Raw genomic sequence first — 21,233 nt, 5'->3', positions numbered from 1 at the left:
AAATGACCCAGGCAGAATAGACACATTTAACGGCCGGTAACCCTGTGATGAGAGCAGTTATCTTTTATTTATTTTTTTAGCTTGTTGGCCCAGATGTGTAATGAGACTTGCAGAAAATCCCCTGCCTGTCAAGTCATTGTATTTTTGTCAAACAGCCAAACTTTGTGAGAAAGCCAGAACATGCTCCAAAATAAAATGTGGGATATGAAAAAATTTATGAAACAAAAAGCCTAGAAACACATTTAGTTACTTCTGGAAACAAGGTCGTGACAACGGTCTTGTAATTGATCATCTTCCTCCCAGAGTGAGCAGCATTCGATGTAATCAGCGCTGTTCTTTTTTTTTGTTGATTGAAATTTTATTTTATTTATTTTTTTGCTGAGATTTTTTTTATTTTTGTAATGCGATGTCATGCGGGTGACTAATAATAGCTAGGCGATCGACCATTCAACCACGATCGTCTCAAAGGGCACCCCTGGTCTAAAAAAAATGTCAAAAGAAAAAAAAATACAGTTAGATTTAACTTAGTGCAAGACTTGCTTTAGACACAAAACAAGGCCCTAAACACTCGGACAAAATGAACCCAAAGTGACACGTCACATCCAAAACATCACTGTTTATGTTCTGTATCCCATTGAAACGTGTACTATAACCCTAGATGAAGAATAGACAGGGAATTTTGCTCATATCTAAAAAAGAAGGCTCAATAAACACAAACAAGAAATCACAAATCCTTAATGGAGGATCCTTGATCACTGATAAGGCCACATTTTCCTCTCAAATTGTACTTTTCATGAGCACTTGTCTGTGCCAATTTTAGAAGCTGCACTTAACAGAGCAAGTGTCATCTGTGGCATTGGTGGTCTTTTACAAGCCTTTTGTGATGGTCACTAATTTCTTTTCCATTATTAAATCACCCTTTTCTTTTGATTGTAGTCTCTGTCACAGCAGTTCATATCTAGAATTTCAGTGGGTATGTTAATAAAACACATAAACTGTCTTTTATTGAGACGTTTGTACAAAGGTGACCAAGCCTAAATAGCCATGGTAAAATCACACCATTTAGTCAAGGTTTATTCAATGTTTATTGCCACTTCACTTGATATGCAATCTTCAGAAATGGTACAAGGATTTCCATTTGACGTGCCGTAATTGAGCAAAGAATACAAATAAAAGAATGGGTTTAGTGACATGGAGGGCTGAGGAAGAGCTTAGTGTTATCGTGGTCTGTGCTCTAGAATAAAATGAAAGAAATTACCAAGAGCAGCTAGATAATTGTGGACCATAACGTAAGATTCTTCTTTCCAAGCCTCGTAACTTAATGTGCTACAGTCAGAGAAACACATCAAGATTGTCTTGTAAATGATGATAAGTTTTAGATGGACATGTTCCACAATCATTTTTTTCCATTCCGATCATAGCAAGTGTGTGAATCCTTTTTTGGTACACTCTTAGTATATATATATATATATTTTATATATATATATATATATATAGTGTGTGTACCAACTGCCTCGACAACTGCGTTTGCCCTGTGTGCGTTTCATGACTGACATGTCACGTTCCTGTGGGTGTAGTTGCGGAAGTTGGGGTGGGAGTACATTACAACTCTACAGGGACGTGCCCATTTAACGAACTCCGGCAATCGTTGTTGTCAACAGGCAGAGGCAGAAGAGCAGACGTTCACCAGACCGGAAATCGCTTACCGTAATTTCTTACTGCGTGAGACTTCAAAGGGAAGGGCTAACAGTTCACTTACTGTGCAATGTATAAGTATGTCTCTCTGTAAGTATGTCTCACTGTATGTTTCTCCGCAATACAGGAGAGTTTTTTTTTTCAAAATAAAAGCTTCCCAAGGCCTTTTGTATCATACGCTACTCGTTAAAATGCAGTTTACTTTGAAGCATTGACTGGTCTTCTCACAACATTTGGATGATATTTGGGTGCTTCACTATGATAATGTGGATGGCAGGCAACGGCTGCTTCCCATCTATTCATTGCACTTATGGCCCCAAAAGCTTAAAAAATAATAAGAAAACAAACCCAAAAAACAAAAACAAAAAAAACAAAAACAAAACAAGTCTCTTCCCATATCCATTAGATACTGCCCGGTAAATGAGTCTATCCGGCCTGGTCGTTTTACTCTCTGTAAGGTTTCATGGAGTGTTCGATACCCCTATTATGCAGCCAACTTTCTGTGATGAATTTACCTTCTCAATTAATAGGTTTAAGCAGACAAAATTAGTGCTTGTCTTTGTGTTTCTTCCTATTATAGGGGCACCCATAGCATCCGGACTTGCCAATCAACGACATCACACCATCAGAGTAAGTTTATTCATGTATAAATTATTGGTACCAACTACCACTCAGCAAGTTTTTTTTTTTTTCCATTAGGGCTTCATCTGCTGAAACTAGCACAGACTGTGGCTCCACTAAAATTCATTGTGTACTTTCAATTGCATGACCCTTCTAAAAAAACATGAACTAATCACAGCGTCTCTAATAAGTTGTACATTGTGTTATAGGAACAGAATAAAGAACTCCATGATCTGGTATCTGAGATCTGCTATGATTTTCATGCAATCACTTATAAGATTACGCACACATACTTCTCATAAACAGCTTGACGGAGATAATGTAACCAACAGGCATGAGAATACATCTTCCAGCCAGTCATACTGTACATGCAGTGAGAAATGACGAATCTAATGACGCAAGTGGATGTAAACATTGTTTTGAAAGTAGGCAAAAGCGTCACGTGCACAAACATTCACCAACCTCAGCATTTTACATTTCAAGTCCTCATTTCATACCTCATCACCACAGCATACTAAGCAGGTAATCAGTGAACAAAACTATGGCTGCATGCAAAAGGTCACAAGAAAAGTGCCGCTGCAGGCCTTCACTATCAAACAGTTCACAGCAAACACACAAACACACACACACACAGCGAATCCGACTCAGCAGTGATCACAGGGGGACATGCAGAGTGACATGGAAGGTGAAGGCCACAGGTTGGGTCGATAATGCTGTGGCTGGTAGGAGAGCAGATGGCTTACTTTCTGGTGGCACTCTGTCTTTGTGCGGACAGCCCGACAGGCTTCGATGGTGGGGGTACAAGCCGGTCACGTGACCCGTGCCGTCGCAGCCCGGTGTCGGACATCGACTCTCTTTCTTGTCTGCGCGGGAAGAATCTGTGCGAAGGCATGATTATATATTAATACGGCACAATTCGAGATGGCTAAAGTAGCAGAGTCGAAGGTCAAATTAATACATTTTGCTTTCAAGTGCTCTTCCAGTCACTTTCTACTGGATTTTCATTTTTTCCATTTAAAAGCAAGCGTTCTTCTGAGTTAAAAAAAAACATCCAAAATCTTATCCAGTTGAGGTTAAATGCCAGCTTGTTAAATTACTCATTCTTGGCAACACTTTACCCATCATAATTTTCATCATTTAATAGTCTCCTAATTTTCAAAAATGAATTCTCTTTGTTGAAAGACATCTGATCCTGACCTTGTGCATTTATTGAAATACTGAAGAATTCATCATTTCAACCCTTGGCAATTTTTGGAAAAATCCCTTCCTTCTTTTTTTTTTTAAGACCAGACTAGAAATTAACAACATTTCAAATAGCTCAACATGATAGTTACGATTCAATTTTAAATTTCTATTGACATTTTTACATTACAAGAACAAAAATCTGATGGCTTCACTGTTGGCTGGGAAGAATCAAGCCAGTTCGATGGTGTTATTGTTGCCAACACCCATTTAAATCCTCTTGTATTTGTTTCCTACCAACAATGTTGTTAATGTTTTATCGTTTCATCGTCAAAAATTATCCCATAATGTAATGTAATTTGATGCAATTAAAAAAATGAAATAAAATTTAAAAAAAATGGAGGCCAGCGGATTAATTTTAATCAGTTTTGGAAGGAAGGCTATTGATTTTCCAACATTGGCGAGGACTGCGGACTATTTTCAGTTTTTCGGGGGAAGGCTATAGATTTTCTAAAACTGGTGAATTTGACAACACGGTATGTTGCGACAAAGACTGACTTGACTCTTTCTACTGCACAAGATGCTGCTCCGAGTGAGTTGTGAATTCAAATTCTGATATAAACAGCACAATGTTCTGAAATCACATTCAGTCACCAATTTAGGGAATTAAAATGTACTTATATATGCTGACCTTATATTTTACGCCACCTGTCGTCTGTGCCTCATGCAGCATCGAGCGTGAATTAGCCGCTAACTAGCAATGCTCGAGTGCTTCATATCGGGTTAGTTTTCCAAAGACAATTTAATAGATATAAATAACTCTGCACACTTTGGTGCTAACAGCCCAACACTGTTTTGTTCCTACTGATCAGTTTTGAACCAGGCTGACTCAAATGCAGGTTCTGTGGTTTTGATGTCACTTTGTCTCATTGATCAAAATTTATGGGGGAGAGAGTTGATCAATATCTCAGTTTATAATTATGTTAAAACAAAAAGTCAGAAAAATGATAAATGTTGGTCATTCACAATTGACGAAAAATGTGTTATTTTGTCTTCTGTGTTCTAAATTATATTTTACCCTAGACCCCCCCCCCCAAGATAAGTATTTTTTTATTTTTTCTGAAGACCAAAATACTCAATAGCTCCAGAATGATGGGAAAAATACACAAAACTATATTTCTTTTCAAATCAATTGCGTTTTGGTTTTCCATTTGAAGAAAAGATGATAAAATGTTGTTTACATTTGCACGCTTCATTTTTGGTGCCGTTACATGCAAAGAAAACATTTTGAAAACTGGAAAACTGATCTATTAGGCATTATTTTATGTTACATATTTTGCAAGAATCTCATCTCCATGGGAATTATGTCTCGTCCCATCCCTATTATTCAGAAATGTTTTTGGCATGTGTCTGAAAAAAATATTCACTGTTTGCTGTCTATAAGGAAAATGGCACGAATCCACAATTTGTTGTCGGCTGACACCTAATTTGTTTACTGAAATGACACAGTGAGGTTTACTGAACAAAATAAATTTCACTGACCTGCACAAGTCTTGAGTCTGCCTATTGTGTATGATTCAACAATTGCTGACACATGACAAACAAACAATTCATTCTTTTCTTGTATTTCCTCCGAACCCAGACCATATATGAAACCATCAAAACAAAGGTCATATCAAGTTGTGCAAACATCTCGTCTGAAACCCAGGACTTTCTCAAAGCAAGACAAAGTGAACTATTCTGATTAGATTGTATTATTATTATTATTATTATTATTATTATTATTATTATTATTCAAATAATATACAGGTACAGTGCATCTCTGACTGCAGGAAGACCAGATGATAGCGTGTATTTATTTATTTATTCAAGGGTTTGAGATGTAAAAACCATAGCAGCTTTTACAACCAAAATGCTGGAATATGAGACACAGAAATTTTCATTACACACTAGTAACAGATGAATATGAGTGAGTGGGAGCTGGTGGTGTTTATTACATGCTACAGCCAAACTGGTGCATGGCTGATTAAAGGTTTGAAACTCTGCAAATCCTAAGGCACCAAGTGACAGCGCCACAAAAACCCCGGAGGGTATGAAGTGAGAACAAAGAAGAACCGAATCCAGTGATGACTTGGGTTAAGAAGAGGTGACATTGCGCACACCCACTTATTCACCTAAATAAAATCTATTGGTGGTGTGCATAGGTTGCTGCATCTTGTCTGTTTCTCTCCTATTCTGTCTGGCTTTAACATAAAACCATATTTTCTACATTTGGCTTGCTAAGAAAGATTTCTATGGAGGCCTGGTTGTTAGCGTGAGCTAAAGTAAAAATGAAATGTTTCTGACTGCTATACATACGTTTGGTTTCCAGCCTTTCTGAGTGGGAGCAGCTGAGTGCATATTACAAGGAAGGGATATTGATTGCGGCTTGGGAGGGGCTGCGTTTTGCATAGCAAATGGTCTCCATTACCATACCATCTCTAGATAATTAATGTGCAGTCAGTGGGCCTGTAGTTCCTTATCGGTCATTCGGCTACTCCTCCATTCCCATCTTAACCTCCTGCTTCTTTCGCCGAACTGCATTCATCCTTGACCCCCCTCCTCCCCACCTCAATCTTTTCGCCATGCTGCGTTTTATAAATCACGCACGGGAACCCCACTGAGCTAGTGTCTGCTACTATCGTCTATCTGCTATCTAGATTATTATCAGACTTCCACTCTTTATTCCAGCATCATTCAAGCACCGAGTATGTGGAAGACTCTCGAAATTAACATTTGTGTGGCATTTACGTTGCAAGATATACCTGCTGAGAATTGTGTGGCATTTGAGGTTTAATATCACCCTGCTGTGAATTAGCATCCTCTTATTTGTGTCTTGTCTAAATACGCAGTGTGGGGAGAAATAATTTAGCCTAATTAAGGCTGAATATTACTGCAGTAAAACGATATTATGAGCGGAATAATTTGAACCGCAAGAGGAGAACCGCCCTGAATGATTTGCTCTTTACAGTCCTTAGCTGCAGACAGCCGGTGCACCCACCACTCTTGTTATGTTTGTTCCTCTGTGGGCTCGCCGAAAATCCAAATCTAACAGTTGGGTGTAGGCACAGTAAAGGAATGTAAAAATTAATTCCCTGCAAAGGATGCAAGCCTTCCTCTTCCCCGAGTCCTTAAAAGTGGGTTTAAAAATAGGAGGCTTTACCCCAAGCTGCATCCCGGGGATGAAATGTACGGCCCTAACAGGCCGTGCAGATTGCCATTACTTATGCCTGACAAGCCTACCCTCTGATGTTTCCATGCTGGCCTATTTTAACAACATAAGCTGCTGCTCCTGCTCCTGCTGCTACCAAGATTCAAATTTTCAAATTGGCTGCAAAAGGCTTTTCCTGGGGTTATATTGGGGTTCCCAGAATGCATGTGGGTTATCTACTGTCTGCAGTAAAGGATGGACAGAAGAGAACAGTGTGTGGTAACATATTTTATATTTGGGACTTACAATGACGGAAAATCTGAAAATACGCAAACCCACACGTATTAATGAGATCATATTAAAGGGCTGTACCTGGCATTCACTAAACTGCTGTGTTATTTATTTATTTTTTTATATTTCCTGGGGAAGGCTTTAATTAGCACATCAGCATCTCATTCAAAAGATTCATGATTCAAAATTTGGCTTCTAATAATAATAATATAATAATAACATTAATAATAATCCTATAATGTATTGCAGCAAATAAAAGTGTTCACGGGAGATACAGTTAGCTTCTTGATGGTGACATTCTTCTGAGCGTGTCAGTGTTCAGCACTCACCTTTATGATAGAAAAGCTTCTTCATTCCATCCGGGAGTCGTCCTTTGCGCTCAACCGCATAGGCATGCCGTGAGCCATGCTCATCATGGCCGTACCTCACGCCGTCTCTCCGAGCTGCTTCCGCCTCCATTTTATCTCGCAGTGCCTTTGCACGTTGGGACTCCAGCGCAATAGCCTTTTCCAGCAAGGACAGGTTGCCCTTTGTCATGTCAAACACTTCCTCTGACCTGTCTGACGTCACAGAGGCCGTGTCTTCATCAAAGTCCCGGTGGTGAAAACGGTCACCTTGCGCGCAGCTGGCAAAGGCTTTGGATCGCGGGCTCAGCTGCTCCTCAAGCTTCAAGAGATTGTCCATATCGGAATAGTTCCTGTCCAGTGCTCGCCTGTCGTCCTGGCTATGCTGGAAGTCCCCATAGCCGTGATGTTGGGGCTGCTGGTTCATGTCACCGCATAGGTAATGATTCTGCTGGAATGACCCATTGCGATCAGTTGACTTTGTTTCACTAAGTTTCCGTGCTAGATCAAAACACTGATTCCTTAGGCACTCCAGACTGCTTAGACACACTTCCTCGTCACTGTTTTCAAATGGTCCATTCCCTGTGGTCTTATTTGGTCCATTTCCACCGTTGTGCACATTTACACCATTGTGGGAACAGTCTCCATTTCCAGCAATGCCTTCCGCATAGTCCTGTCCTTCTAAATTGTCCGACAACACGGCACCATGTCCTTGTGCCAGGAGTTTGAGCGAGTCCACCGTCTCCCGTACCACGTCACTATGAACGTCCAAACTGAGATCATGTTGATTACCTGTGGGTGTTTCCTCGCTCTCTTCCTCTTCTTCCTCTTCCTCCTCCTCTTCTTCTTCCTCTTCCTCCTCTTCTTCTTCTTCCTCCTCTTCTTCTTCTTCCTCTTCATCCTCCTCCTCCTCCTCTTCCTCCTCTTCCTCTTCAGCACTATGAGAGGAGTTGCTGTTCATTTCCGACTCAGTCATTGCCCTGTTGGCGGCGTCTTCTGCGATCTTGCCCAAGTTGAGCAGAGACTTGGCCACAAGCTCATCGTAGTTCTCGTACTCATCGTTGTTGTTGTCATCCTTCTCTGCTGTGGGACCCAACTTGGCATTGCCATTGCCGCCGCCGCCACCTCCACCTTCACCTCCACTGTTGCCCTCACCACCGCTCATTGGATCCTCCACTGTTCGAGAGAGAAAGAGCAAACATCTTTTAATTTCATTTACATCCCCCTGTTTAACCAGATTTCTAGGCTTGGTTCTTCTTAATTGGATAAGGAACTATTTGCTCCCACTAATAATGTATTTTGAGAGTCTTAACAACAGCTTGTGGTCTGAATTGTGAATCAGCACAGGAAGTTAGATTGCAATATGAGATTGTTACAGCAATAAATGTTCTTGGAAATGCAGTGAAGCTGCTTTGTTTGTCTATAGCGCATTAGATGTTCCTGGAATTGTAGTGAAGCTGCTTTGTTTGCCTATTATGCAATTTTGAATTACGGATAACTCGATCCCACTTTTTCATGTCTGATACAGATGCCAACATCACAGGCTCAGGGATGGTCCGTAACCAACGATATACCGATCCATTTTTTTCTCTAGAAATTGTTTATATGTATTTTGCTTCAAACAGACATCTAAAATTGCCACTTTCATAGGCAATTGTATGTCTGGGGGTCAGTATCCTGCATGTTTTCTGGTTTTCTCTCCTCATCACACCTGATTCAAATGATTAGCTTATAAGTAAGCTCTGCAGGAGCTTGAAAATGATCCTAATCTTTTGAATCAGGTGTGTTTGAAAGAGAAGGCTTGAAAACTTGCAGGATACCAGGCCCTCAAAGGCTGGAGTTTGACACCTGTGGTTTAATTGATTCATACAGACATTTACAGGTTTCACTCCAATAGGCCTTCCTCAAAATTTTCTTTCACATTTCTGGCTTGACCCAACAAGACGAATAGTGCTTGCATTGGCATCACATGTACTTGCCACTTACAGTAAACCTACAGAGAAGTGAGAAAATCTACAGGCAAAGACACACATTAAAAAAAAGAAACACACAAAAGAACTAGATTTTGTTAAAAGTGAGTTGATGAAAAAACCTTGGCATTCTAGGCACTTGAAAATTGCAGTTTGACCACCACATTAGCCTTAATTACAGAAATTACAATATGTCAATTATCGCAAGCTATAAACGTGATCTTTTTTTTGTCAACTTTATGAATAAAACAGCAAATACTCTGGTGGCCAAAGAATTTGGAATATTACTTATATTACAACCAGATATGAACAATTCACGTGCTCAATCACACCTATGGACAATTTATTATTATTATTATTATTATTATTATTATTATTATTATTATTATTATTATTATTGTTATTATTATTATTATTATTATTATTATTATTATTATTGACAACAACAACAATAATAATAATAATAATGTTATTATTCATAATTATTATGATCATCATTGTTATTATTCATATTTGTTGTAGTAGTAGTAGTAGTAGTATTGACTACACAATCAGCAAATGGTCTTTTACAGTTGTCTGTGGTGAACTTAAAATGTACTTAAAGAAACATAATTTCTGCTGATTTGTTATCACCATTTATAACTACTAACAGTGGTTGGCCCACTGACCTTCAAATCATCCATCCATCCATCCATCCATCCATTTTCTAGAGTTATCCTCACATGGGTTGTAGGCATGCTGGTGCCTATCCCAGCTGGCTTCAGGCAGTATGCGGGGAACACACCAGGTTGCCAACCACCGAATCACACCTAGGGACAATTTAGTATGTCCAATTCACCTGCCATGCATGTTTTTTGGAGTGCCAGGACAAAACCCATGCGGGGTCGGGGAGAACATGCAAACTGCAAACAGGAAGGCCGGAGCGAGGTGGATTTGAACTGGGGTCCTTTTAACTGTGAAGCCGACGTGCTACTCACTGCGACACGGAGCTACCCACCTCCAAATCAATAAGGGTAAATTATAATGTTAAACAGTTTTAAAACTTTTCAGGCTGACTTCTTTTATAGTTCCTTACATTCCAAATTTAGGAACTCTTCCAGATGTCATTATAGACCTGTCTGGTGAAATGTAGAGTATTTGCTGAAACTGCTGTCAGGTGTGTCACACACACATGTATGCACACATGCACATATACCCACAGACACACTTAAAAACACAACATTCTCAGGAGAGCACTATTGCTGCTCCATCGCTAAAGAGGGAACAGTCAAAAATGTCCATGCGCATATTTTGACAGTACAAATCTTCTAACAGAAGCTTCCTGCACTGGTGGGATTTAATTTTCGATGGTATGACACATGGCACAGGGAAGCAATTAAAGGAGCAATCACAGTACACAAAAGGAACGTGGAAGTGAAGCAGATTAAGGGGAGGAAACGGGATGCTGTCCTGCCGTGAATTGCTGTTGGATAAGCTACAGAGAAGTACATGCCACAGAGGAACACAGCAGAAGCTCCAGGATATCACCTCTATTACATTTATGTGATTGGAATCTACAATCCGGAACCGCTGTCATGGGGTGAATGTGGCACATAAAAATATTGCATCCAAAAATATTTCATATGCCCTTCAATAAGAAAATGTTGACAACTAAAATGCTGCAAGGTATTACATTCTAATCGGGTACATTATGTTATTATTACAGAGCTCAGTGCTTTGAATGCCTTCAAAGACTTCTGAAATGTGCTGTGTATTTTGCATTATATGTTTTCTGAAAATACATACGTACAGAGGGAGTCTCAGTGTTAAAGGCTCGGCTGTGGTACGTAATGAACCAGTCTGTGATGGTGTTTTCACATGTCTGCAAGAAAATAAGAGCACGGCTGCTCAGGCACCACATCGACACTTTGGGTGGGTAGAACTGAGCGTCAAACGGGGTTAACACACTCCCTTCTCAGAGCCTCACTCTTAATTGGACTTGAAGGCACTGTCAGGTCTAATCGCGATGCGGGGGTGCAAAGCAGAGTCTGCTGGAAAGAAACCTGCCAAATCTGGTGTTAGGCACGTCAAAGAAGATGGGGGGGTTGTGGGGTCGGCAGGGGGCAACATATGGGCCAGAAGTCTTCTGAGTCTCGGCACAAAACTTGCTACTTTTAGCGTGAGAGGGTGGTGTTGCAACAGCAAAGTGAGGTAGTGGTTAGCATGTGTGCATCACAGTTAGGAAGTCTGATTTTGAGTCTTTATTGGAACATCTGAGTGGCGTTTGCATATTCTCACAACACTCATTTGAGGAACATCAGCTTCCTTCTCCTCCTAAATCAGTGCTTCTCAATTATATTTTGCAAAGCCCCCACTCGGAAAGAGTAAACTTTTTACATCCCACTCATTCTCCACAACAAATATAAATAAGCTAATTATCTATTAAAAAAAAGTAAGTACATTCCTAAAACTGCATTCTTTTTCACGTTGACAAAAGAAAGAAGCAATATAAATAGATTTCCAATAACTGCTGACTAATTTTTTTACAGCGTTTCTACAAGTACAGGTTAGTCTAAATCTGAAAAATAATAACCAAGAGCTTCAAAGTGCCTGAAAAATAAAAAGATGCCAATTCTTATTTTATTGCAATTACATTTTACATTTACCCCCAGCATCACCTCGCGCTCCTATGTCATGTTTGGTTGGGGTTTGTTGTTTTTTTGGGTCGTGGGTTTTGTTGTTGTGGGGTTTTGTCCATGTTTCTGTTTTGCTTGCGTCTGCTTTTATTGTCTGCGTTTTCCTTCATTTGATTTCGTCCACCTTGCCCTGTCTCTCATGTCGTCCAGCTGTTTCGCGTTCTCCTTCGTTAGTGTGACTGTATTTAAGTTCCAGTTTAGTTCCATTTAGTTGAAGGGTCATTGCTTTTTCAGTGCTATTTTGCCGTCACCCTGCTATTGAGGGTGACGGCAAAATAGTTTATTTTTGTTATTATTGTTGTTTTAAGTTTTGTTGCTACTTGTCTGGTTTTTGTGCTCTTGCCTTGTTTAATTATTACACCTTCATTTTTTGAGGTATTTCCTCAAGGTTTCCAGGATTTTTGGGTCCCCCTCCTTCCTCACCTCCACTCACCATGCCCCCGCATGACACCCCAAAGTGGGCCCGTCCCACTATTTGAGAAGGACTGCACCAAGTGGATAAACAAAAACCGACCGGATACAAGCAACACACCACTCCTTGATGGGCCCGGATTGTTGCACATTAATAAGCTCAGGGCTCCCATTAATTTGGCCTTAATATGAGTTCAAATTCTATGAGCGCTTTATACTTGTTTTGTGTTGTATCTGTATGTTATATTGAAGGCATATTTACATCTCACCTCAAAAGCATTTACCTGACTGTAGCAATAAAAAGATTGGGGACCACTGCTCTAAAACAGAGGGGACCAACACTCGGCCTGGGGGCTCGATCCGGCAAGCCACATAATTGTACGTAGTACGGCATCGACTTTTAATAACACTGAGATAAGGCAAGTAGTTTTGCTTGCAAACTCCTAAAAAAAAATAAAATCAGCAACAGTTTTCTTGACATTTCAAAAGTAAATATACATCAATTCATTGCATGTTTCATATAAACAATTTCATGACAATATGATTATATATTTATTTGGTTTTGAAAAAAGAAAGTATGACATCACTGTAAAATCTAAGCTGTCCATCGACACAGTTTGCCCTACAATTTACCTCTGGCCAGTTCAGGGTGGACCTCCTTCTTCCAAATGGATGGATGGATGTATTACAATCAATTTTTGCACATCAACATCAGCTGCATTATTTTTACAATTTGATATTGGTGAAATATATTAATCAAATGTCACGAATGTCACTAATTCTTTTAGCAATTTAGCATGATTCCTCATTTTTAGCAATTTAATTACAAAATATTTGTGAAAAAGGTCGAAGCTAACCTTAGACATTTAAAATAAACGGACCTTATTTTTGTGCTCAGTGCATGTCCAGAGTGCAACTATGTGCAAGGGTGGATTTTTTTTTTTTTTGTATTTTCGTGGATGGGTACAGGTGGAAAGGGATATTTGCAATGTTGTGAGAGTGAACACAAATGATTTCCTTATTAACCAATGAAATCGGTTCAACTCATTACCTTTAAATTCAGCACAGGAGAGCAATGCACTCTTTGTTGTTCACCTTGTCGAAACAGCAATTGACTCACTGGTGTGCATGGAGAAGATCTAAGCATGTAAAATATGTTCATAAATGAACTGCAAGCAGATCTTCAATTATAGAGGATGTATGGTTAAGCAAGGTGATTATAGATCTCCACTAAGATTGTGTGGCTTTTTTTTTGTAAAATATTATAAAGATTACATTGTGTTTTATGTATATTTCTACAGGAATTATGAGGGTTTAATTCTGGCTGTTGTATTTATGAACAGCGTATTATGAACAGCGTATTTATGAACAGTGTATTTATGAATCACTAACAATGTACTCCATCACTCAAATAAGCAGAGGGCAGAATCACCTGTGCCACAAGCTCCAAGCGCTTGTCTACTTTCTGTCATAAAATTGTCAAGTGCACCCGGGTGGTGTAAAATAAGACGTGCTTTGTCCAAAGGAATCCCCAGCAAAATGCAGCAATTTCTGCTTAATTCTTAAGATAAACTAGATTTGTCCCAACACAAAAAAATAACATATGCCAGTATTTACACCAAGTGCACAAGCATCCGTTTATTAAAATAGAGCCCAAATGCTTTATATATGAAGGAAACAAATTAATGTTCAAAAAATGCTGCCAACAAAAAAGGTAAGTGGACTAAAACATTTCAAAATATATAAGCAAAATGTGCAAATAAATGAATGAATGAATCATAAAAAACAATTCTCAGAGTATACGCTATCTGAGACATGCTGTTCTCCCAGAATGTTACTACTGATCTCATTCCTCATTCGAATGCAAAACAATGTTTGAACATCATGTCGACCAGCCCCAAATACTTCACACAGCCCATCAAATATGTAAATACGAGCATGAATATGCAAATGACGCACACGAGGAACTTTTTTTAAACTCATAATAATTAAATTCCAGCATAGTTTTCTAATGTGAATTGAAATGTACTCACCTTGCCCTTGGTCCCCTTCCTCTTCCCCCTCGTCATAGTCTTCCACCGCCACTGTCTCCTCCTCCTCCTCTTCCTCCTCCACCCTCTCTTCCTCTTCTTCATCCACATCTACTTCTTCCTCGACCTCCTCTCTCCCCATCCCGCCTTCCTCATGCTCCATTTGCTCTTCGTTGTAGTCCATATAGCCTTCGACCTCTTCCACCTCACCCTCCTCTTCCTCCTCCTCCTCTAGCGCTCCATCCTCTTCCTCCTCCCTGTCGTCCATCTCCTCTGTCCCATCCGTCTCGTAGCTCTCCTCCATTGTGGAGTTGTCCATGTCGTCTAGGTAGCTGCTCCTTTTGGGGGAGGTCTCCAAGGTTTGTCTGTCTAGACTCTTTCTTTTCTTGGCCACAGGGCATCCATACACACTGCAAGGGAGAGATAAGAGAGAGCCGCCATTAGCGCTTAGCCTCACCTGGACATAAATGTTCACTTTCTCTGCAAGGGGTCTCTTTGTTCAGGTGCTACGCTCCACAAACTGAAGGAAGCAGAACTACAAAACACTTAGCATAGCAAGAAAAAAATTGGTCGTCAATATTTTATTACTTTAATTAGGTATTAATAATGATTGCAATCATGCGCAGTAAACAGTTACATGTTGACGTGATTTCTATCTTCAATTGGAGGTTTAGTTCATTTTTTTGCAGGTTAAACCAATTTGTTCTTCAGGCGAAACAAAATCACTCTGTATGCTCTGCAAACACATTGTAGCAGACTGATATGCCTTTGTTCTGACATGAACCCGGCACATCAAAAGACAACTGCCTGTCTGGAATTGTGATAAAAAAGAGAAAAAGACAACATGAAGCCTGATTAATTGAATCTTGCCAAGGCGTGTTGGATTTTAATGCATTTCACAGGCCCCTTTTTTGTGTAGGAGGAACACTAATCTTAATCAGATCATCTGTGTATTTGTTGCAACTATCCACCACACAGGCTTTAACTATTTCACTTCTCCGAGCTCCAAGCACCTACCTGAAAAACATAGATACTATAGATAGTCTTTATTATCATTATACCTGCACAAGTACAATTCAATGAAATTTTGACATATATGCGCATTTGGAATGCGCGTTTAAAGTGTGTGCGTGTGTGTGCACCAATCTGGCACATTTGAACAAAAGCAACCCACACAGTCAGAATTATGATGAGCCCTGAGTGTTTTGGCCATCAAATAAAGCCCCTTTCCAAGCTTGGAGCTAAACACGTTTTGGGCACGTTCACTCGGCTGTGAAATATCCCTGGGCTGCTATTTTACAAACGCTCGCACAACCTCTGGATATTTCCCCTGGCCTGGCTCTACTACCACACACACATACACAGACACACACACACAAATATCTTAACTGAATGGCACAATGGAACAATACCAGGCAAAAGTTTAAAAACACCTTCAAATTCAAACGGTCTCAAACACCTGACGAGGTTTAAAAAAAAAAAAGCTATTAACTGAAAGTTATTCCAGGTCATGAATCTTAATCCACATTAGCCATCCCAAAATGGCTGTTCAAGTACGATTGGGGGTACTTGAAGGTATTTCAGGGGGTGTGTGAGAGTTTTTATATGCATCAGCAAATCTAAATTCATTCTTTTTAATAATGGGACAGGGACAGAGAATTTCTCATTTCAAATTAAGAGCAACCTATTTGGAACATGAAGCAACATGCTAAATTGTGTTATAGTAACTCTTTTGCAAAACGTTATATGCCTTTATTTTGTAAAGTTTCATACGAACGTCATTAATAACACAAATTGTCGGCAGATGAGCCAGAAATAAAACAGTCTAACTGATGATATTACATGTTCTATCTTGTGGAGTTTCTGAATAAAATACGGGTAGAGTGCCAAAGTTGAATAAACCGGGCATAGATCTACATTATAAAATGTTTTGTACTGGTTGGGGAGCACTAGCCTTACTTTTAGACTGTAAATTATAATTCTGGTTTGATAAACTTTTTTTTTTTTAAACAATTAATGCTATCAACATTTTTTTTCATTTCAATTTCCATGTTACATTGAGAGACCTTCAGTAAATTATATTTTTTTAAGAATGTTAATGTAATGGGAACGTTGAGACTAATTACAATTATAAAATCGTACTCAATTGTGTTAATCTTTAAGGTTTTGAAAGATTGATTTTGAACATTTTAATACCACTTCTGGCCTTGTTTTTAGATTCATGCTGTCTTCAGCCATCAGGGCCAGCAAGGCCTTCTCTGCTGGCCTAATATAACCTGACATTATCGTAACGATAATAAACTATAATAATTATAATAACTGTAACAAAAGTCAATTTCATTTTAAATGTATTTTTACAAAATACTGTATACATATTTTTATATATAAAATTATTCTCCATATTCTGTTCTTTTCGTGTCATATTCATTTGGTTACATGCCTCCTAAGTGCTGCAGTTTTAGTGTAGAGTTCTTAGCCAATTAGAATTCAGCTAACGAGTGTCGCCAGGCGGACTTCATGTCTCCCTGAGCCTGGAGGCACTGGGCATTCCACTTGTACAGTACACGGCTTCTGTGCAGTGTGCAATGACATATTGTGTACGGACCCATATTTTTGTTAGACAGCTGCAATAGCCAATCGACCCATAAAAACACCTTCAAGAAACCTCACGTAGACCATGACGTAAGTGGATGCTCACTGCAAGAAGGCGGTGCTATACTGACCCACCATGTTTAACGGTGGAAGTAGTTAAAAAAAGAAATCATGTTGCTCAACCAGCTAACGTTAGTGTTAGCGTAATCGAAGCCAGACTTGTGGATGCCTTTTTTTTTTTTAACCCACAATGGCTGAAGAAGAACAAAATTGAAATTGGACCGACACGACTTTCAGCATTGGCGTCCATGTCAATACAAAAGAATTTATTATTGGAAATGTAACACAAAGGCAAACTCTACAAGCAGGTCATGATAGTCTTTCTGATAAAAAATAAAGAAGAATGGATTTTGTACTGAAATAGCTTCGTGACAGCCGTTTTGGGTGAGTTAAAATGTTTTTGTCATTGTATGTCATTCATTTTCAATCGTCATGTTTGGTTGGGTTTGGTTGTTATGAGTTTGTCTGATGACACTTTGTCTAGTTTTGCCTCATTTCCTTGTAAAAATGTCCTTTTTTGAGCCACATATTTCTCAGTTTACCTGCATTTTTTGGGTCCCCTTCCTTCATCCTCCCAACTCACCATGCCCAGACGTGATAGTAATAATAATTTGAAAATATTATTACTTATTCTAAGTTTTGGTTCATTGCTGATGTGGGTTTATCGATGTTTAAATGCTCTGAAAAGGAGCCCACGTAGCCCAGTAATCACTGATGTCACTGATGGTCTAAGTGTGAAATGCACAGACCACCACTGGATTCATGGATTCAATGCCTTTTAAGACTTTTTAGAGATCAGCGGAAACCTTGTCAGTCAAGCATTCCATCCCTCACTCCCATTCCTTGGATGTCCATCAGTCAGTCAGGGTCTACTCCGCCTGGCAGGCTCAATCTGACTCTGTCCAGGGATTCCTTAATGGTCTGACCCCCTGGCCCTTTCTGCAACCAGGGGCCCCATTTCATTAATCCAAACTCACATAGAAACCCATTCCTTGCCTGACAGCCAGGCCTCGGCCCCAGGGCTGCAAAAGGGTCTATGCGCGTGTATGTGCGTCCGCTCACTAGTGCGTGTGCATGCATGTGTGCGAGCAAGCTGCAGCACGATGATCAATACCGTTTTCAGCCAAACACCTGAAAATCACATTAAAATGCCAGTCATTGCAGCGTCTCCGTTCCAGGACCCTCGAGATAAATCACTGGCATGACCCAGTAGGTTAGCTGCTGCCAAGTCAGGAGAAAAGAACACCTGAGCGGGATGGGGTAGAGGAATCTCAATGTACTGTACAAGTTCCAAAATTAAACGGGGATAAAAGAATCTAGGTCCACGCATCTAAACATCAACACCTAACCTCATTTGTGCAGATGACAGTAAAGCAGTCTTAATGTCGAGTGAAGCTTTGTAGCTGACTGCAGTTAAGACCCCGAATTACTCATAAAAGAAGATAAAACAGTAAATAGCTGCAATTTACTAAGGTAATAGATTGAAAATCGTAACCAGTGGGTAGCGCAACAGATGTTCATTGTATCTCAAAAAGGAATCAAGTGTACTTCACTCTTTGGGGTCACCAATTTATAAACAAATAAGGTTTTCAATGACAGAATACGAAATAAACCTGCGGTGAAACTCATCTGGGCTTAATATTCAAAGCTACAGCAACTCCACGGTGTTTGACCCTAATAGTTCAAATGATCCAGATTCATTTGACACAACTATGGAAAATCTTATGTAAATGATTTTTAATCCTGCTGCGTTGCCTATAGGACATCTTGGGTCTCAGGTGTCCTTATGTCCCTGAACTGTCAGTTTTTTATGAAACCGGGAGATAAAAATTTGCCCGAATGCTCTTAAACCCCACAGATGACTAAACAACAGGAAGCCTCCAAAGCTCCATCCCACGTTCCCTGATGCTGTCACTGTGTGACCTTGGATGCAACATTCTTCATCACAGCCACAACTCAGCCCACTCATATCACTTGAGTATAATTGAGTTGTATTTAAATCAATAATACACCTAACCTTAAAAAATAACTATTCAACATGATACCATGAATCTCTGTAATCACAAAAAACATTGATACAATGAACTCTAACTTTGAGGGACATTTAACAAACAGACTCTCAATTTAATAAAGAAAATTTAGTGTTCATCCCTCTCAAAACGCTCATTTGTTAATCCAGCTGTCAAACCAAAGTCTTCCATCCAGAGTTTGGCCGCAATTTCCCCAGAAACAGTAAACAGTTTTGTGTTTTTTTTGGGGGTAAAGCTCTTTTTTTAGAGAATTCAATCACGATGGAGGTTAAAAAGCAGCATGTTGATTCAAACGACATCAGAATCCTTGACTTTAGCAGAAATTTTCACCGCATGCACCACGATGCATTAAAAATCAAATTTCCATATGTCACCTTCATGCTGTACTACATTTAATCTGTTGAAGAAAAATCTCAAATGTTTTGTCTAATTTTCCAAGATGGCCACCGATTTACAGTCATTTCAGTTCAACTGCCATTGGCATGTAGTCTGACTTTATTTTGATTTTCAACTAATTTAGAAAGACAATATGAATGCTCTACAAGATATGTACAGTATAGCATGCCTGAATTGTGGCAAAAAGTGACATGTGTTCACTTTTCTCCATGCAGTAAGTTATATTTATACCTCTCCTGCTTCAAGACTTTGCAACTCCACCAAAGAAAAATGTTGATAGGAAAGTCTGATTGGTAAAATGGACATACTTGAGTGATTAAGAATCACAAATCGAACAGATATCCTTTCAAGTGTCCCTTAAATTGGTGTCCCCTGGGAAATCCTCAAGGAGGAGTGTGCAGGAGAGGTAGCAGTCAGAGGGAAAAGGGCTTCGCGAAAAGACCACTTCATATTTTTTGGAGTGGCTACCCTCAGCATTATGGGATGGAACAAATTCTATTACACTTTGAGAAAGTGGTCCTTACATGCAGAAATAACACTTGAAGAGAGGAAAGCCCATTTGTGGAGCCTTAATGTGAGACGAGAGAGGGGAGAGGCAAGAGACGGAGGGCTCCCGTTTGGTTAATTTTGGGTGACAGCTGAGCGACTGCTGGAATGCGACAGCGTTGCATGGCACCTTTATTAGCAGCCATATTAGCGGCTCTTCTCAGCAGGGGCAAAAGCTTTAGCCAGTCATTAGCATCACATGCTATTTGTCTCCATGACACACGGATGAGGCTGCCTTTTCCCTTTTGCTCTTCTCACTGCGGAGTTTTCCTCCCTCTTTTTCTCTATAATCCTCCGCTTCTGTCACCCAACTTTCTCACACCATATTTCTCCTCCCTCCATCACCTCACTTGCCCCCTTCCCTCCATTGCATATCTGCCTGTAAATATTTAAGAGCGTATGCAGTATATATCGCCCTAATCTTATCTCTTCCACAACCTCAGTTCATTGTTGTTTCTCTATAGATAAGAGATGCGGAGAATGCAGCATCGCTGGTTGGGGCTTCTATCCAGCAGCAGGATCTATAGACACGTGTGGCAGAGCACCGTCTCCATGGTGATAGCCTCCAGAAATCCATGAGGGATTGGCTAGCCTCACTGGCTGACTGAGGGTAGCCAGTCCCTTCGATAAAATGGGAGCTGGAGTCAGACAAGCAAGTATCGGCAAAGAGAATGGTTCTTTCAGCGTTCGGGTATGTAAATTGTGAAGGTCAAGTGAAAAACCACACATGTGCAGTCATTTTACTGTAATTGTCACCAAATACACATACAACATTCTCTTAACTAATTCCAAAATTACTATTGTAGTTTATACAGCCCGCTATCATAAGATTTTATGTGGATACAGTCTATTTAAACACTAGTTATTGTATATACTATGTTCTTTTTTTGTAGAGCAGTTTTGGGAATCACTGATTAAATTTGAGGAACATTTTTTTTTAATATTTTAGAACATTTTTTGCAGGTTAATCACTGGCTTCTGAAGAAACATCTTTAATTAAAGAATTATAACATTAATGCTCATAACCAGTGAATGAATACGGTTATCAAATGGAAGCGTGTTGATGTTGTTGTTGTAGCGACGCAATGTGAGAATGTATCAAGCAAATCGGAACGTAACCACAGCTACTAAGGAAACCTTCACAATATGATAAGGGTATTGCGTTGACATTCGTGTATTATTTGGCGTTTATTTGGGTGA

The 21,233-nt window shown here is 39.6% G+C and overlaps 1 protein-coding gene across 9 annotated transcripts in view; it reads right to left on the bottom strand.

The window, feature by feature from the left end:
• myt1lb (myelin transcription factor 1-like, b) overlaps nucleotides 1–21,233 on the bottom strand; it is a 129,409-nt gene that overhangs the window by 34,140 nt on the left and 74,036 nt on the right. For all 9 annotated transcript variants that reach the window (XM_088432962.1, XM_088432961.1, XM_088432965.1 and 6 more), the window contains exons 5-7: nucleotides 14,413–14,819; nucleotides 7,309–8,499; nucleotides 3,060–3,194 (exon numbers count right to left, since the gene is read on the bottom strand). In XM_088432962.1, coding sequence (XP_088289088.1) covers nucleotides 3,060–3,194; nucleotides 7,309–8,499; nucleotides 14,413–14,819 — 1,733 coding nt within the window. The remainder of the gene's footprint in view (nucleotides 1–3,059; nucleotides 3,195–7,308; nucleotides 8,500–14,412; nucleotides 14,820–21,233) is intronic.

This window comes from Hippichthys cyanospilos, chromosome 14, assembly GCF_059441005.1.
Source record: "Hippichthys cyanospilos isolate Australia breed blue-spotted pipefish chromosome 14, RoL_Hcya_1.0, whole genome shotgun sequence".
Classification (NCBI taxonomy): Eukaryota; Metazoa; Chordata; class Actinopteri; order Syngnathiformes; family Syngnathidae; genus Hippichthys; species Hippichthys cyanospilos.
The sequence above is the reverse complement of the archived record's forward strand: the minus strand, read 5'-3'. Positions and strand labels throughout refer to the sequence as shown.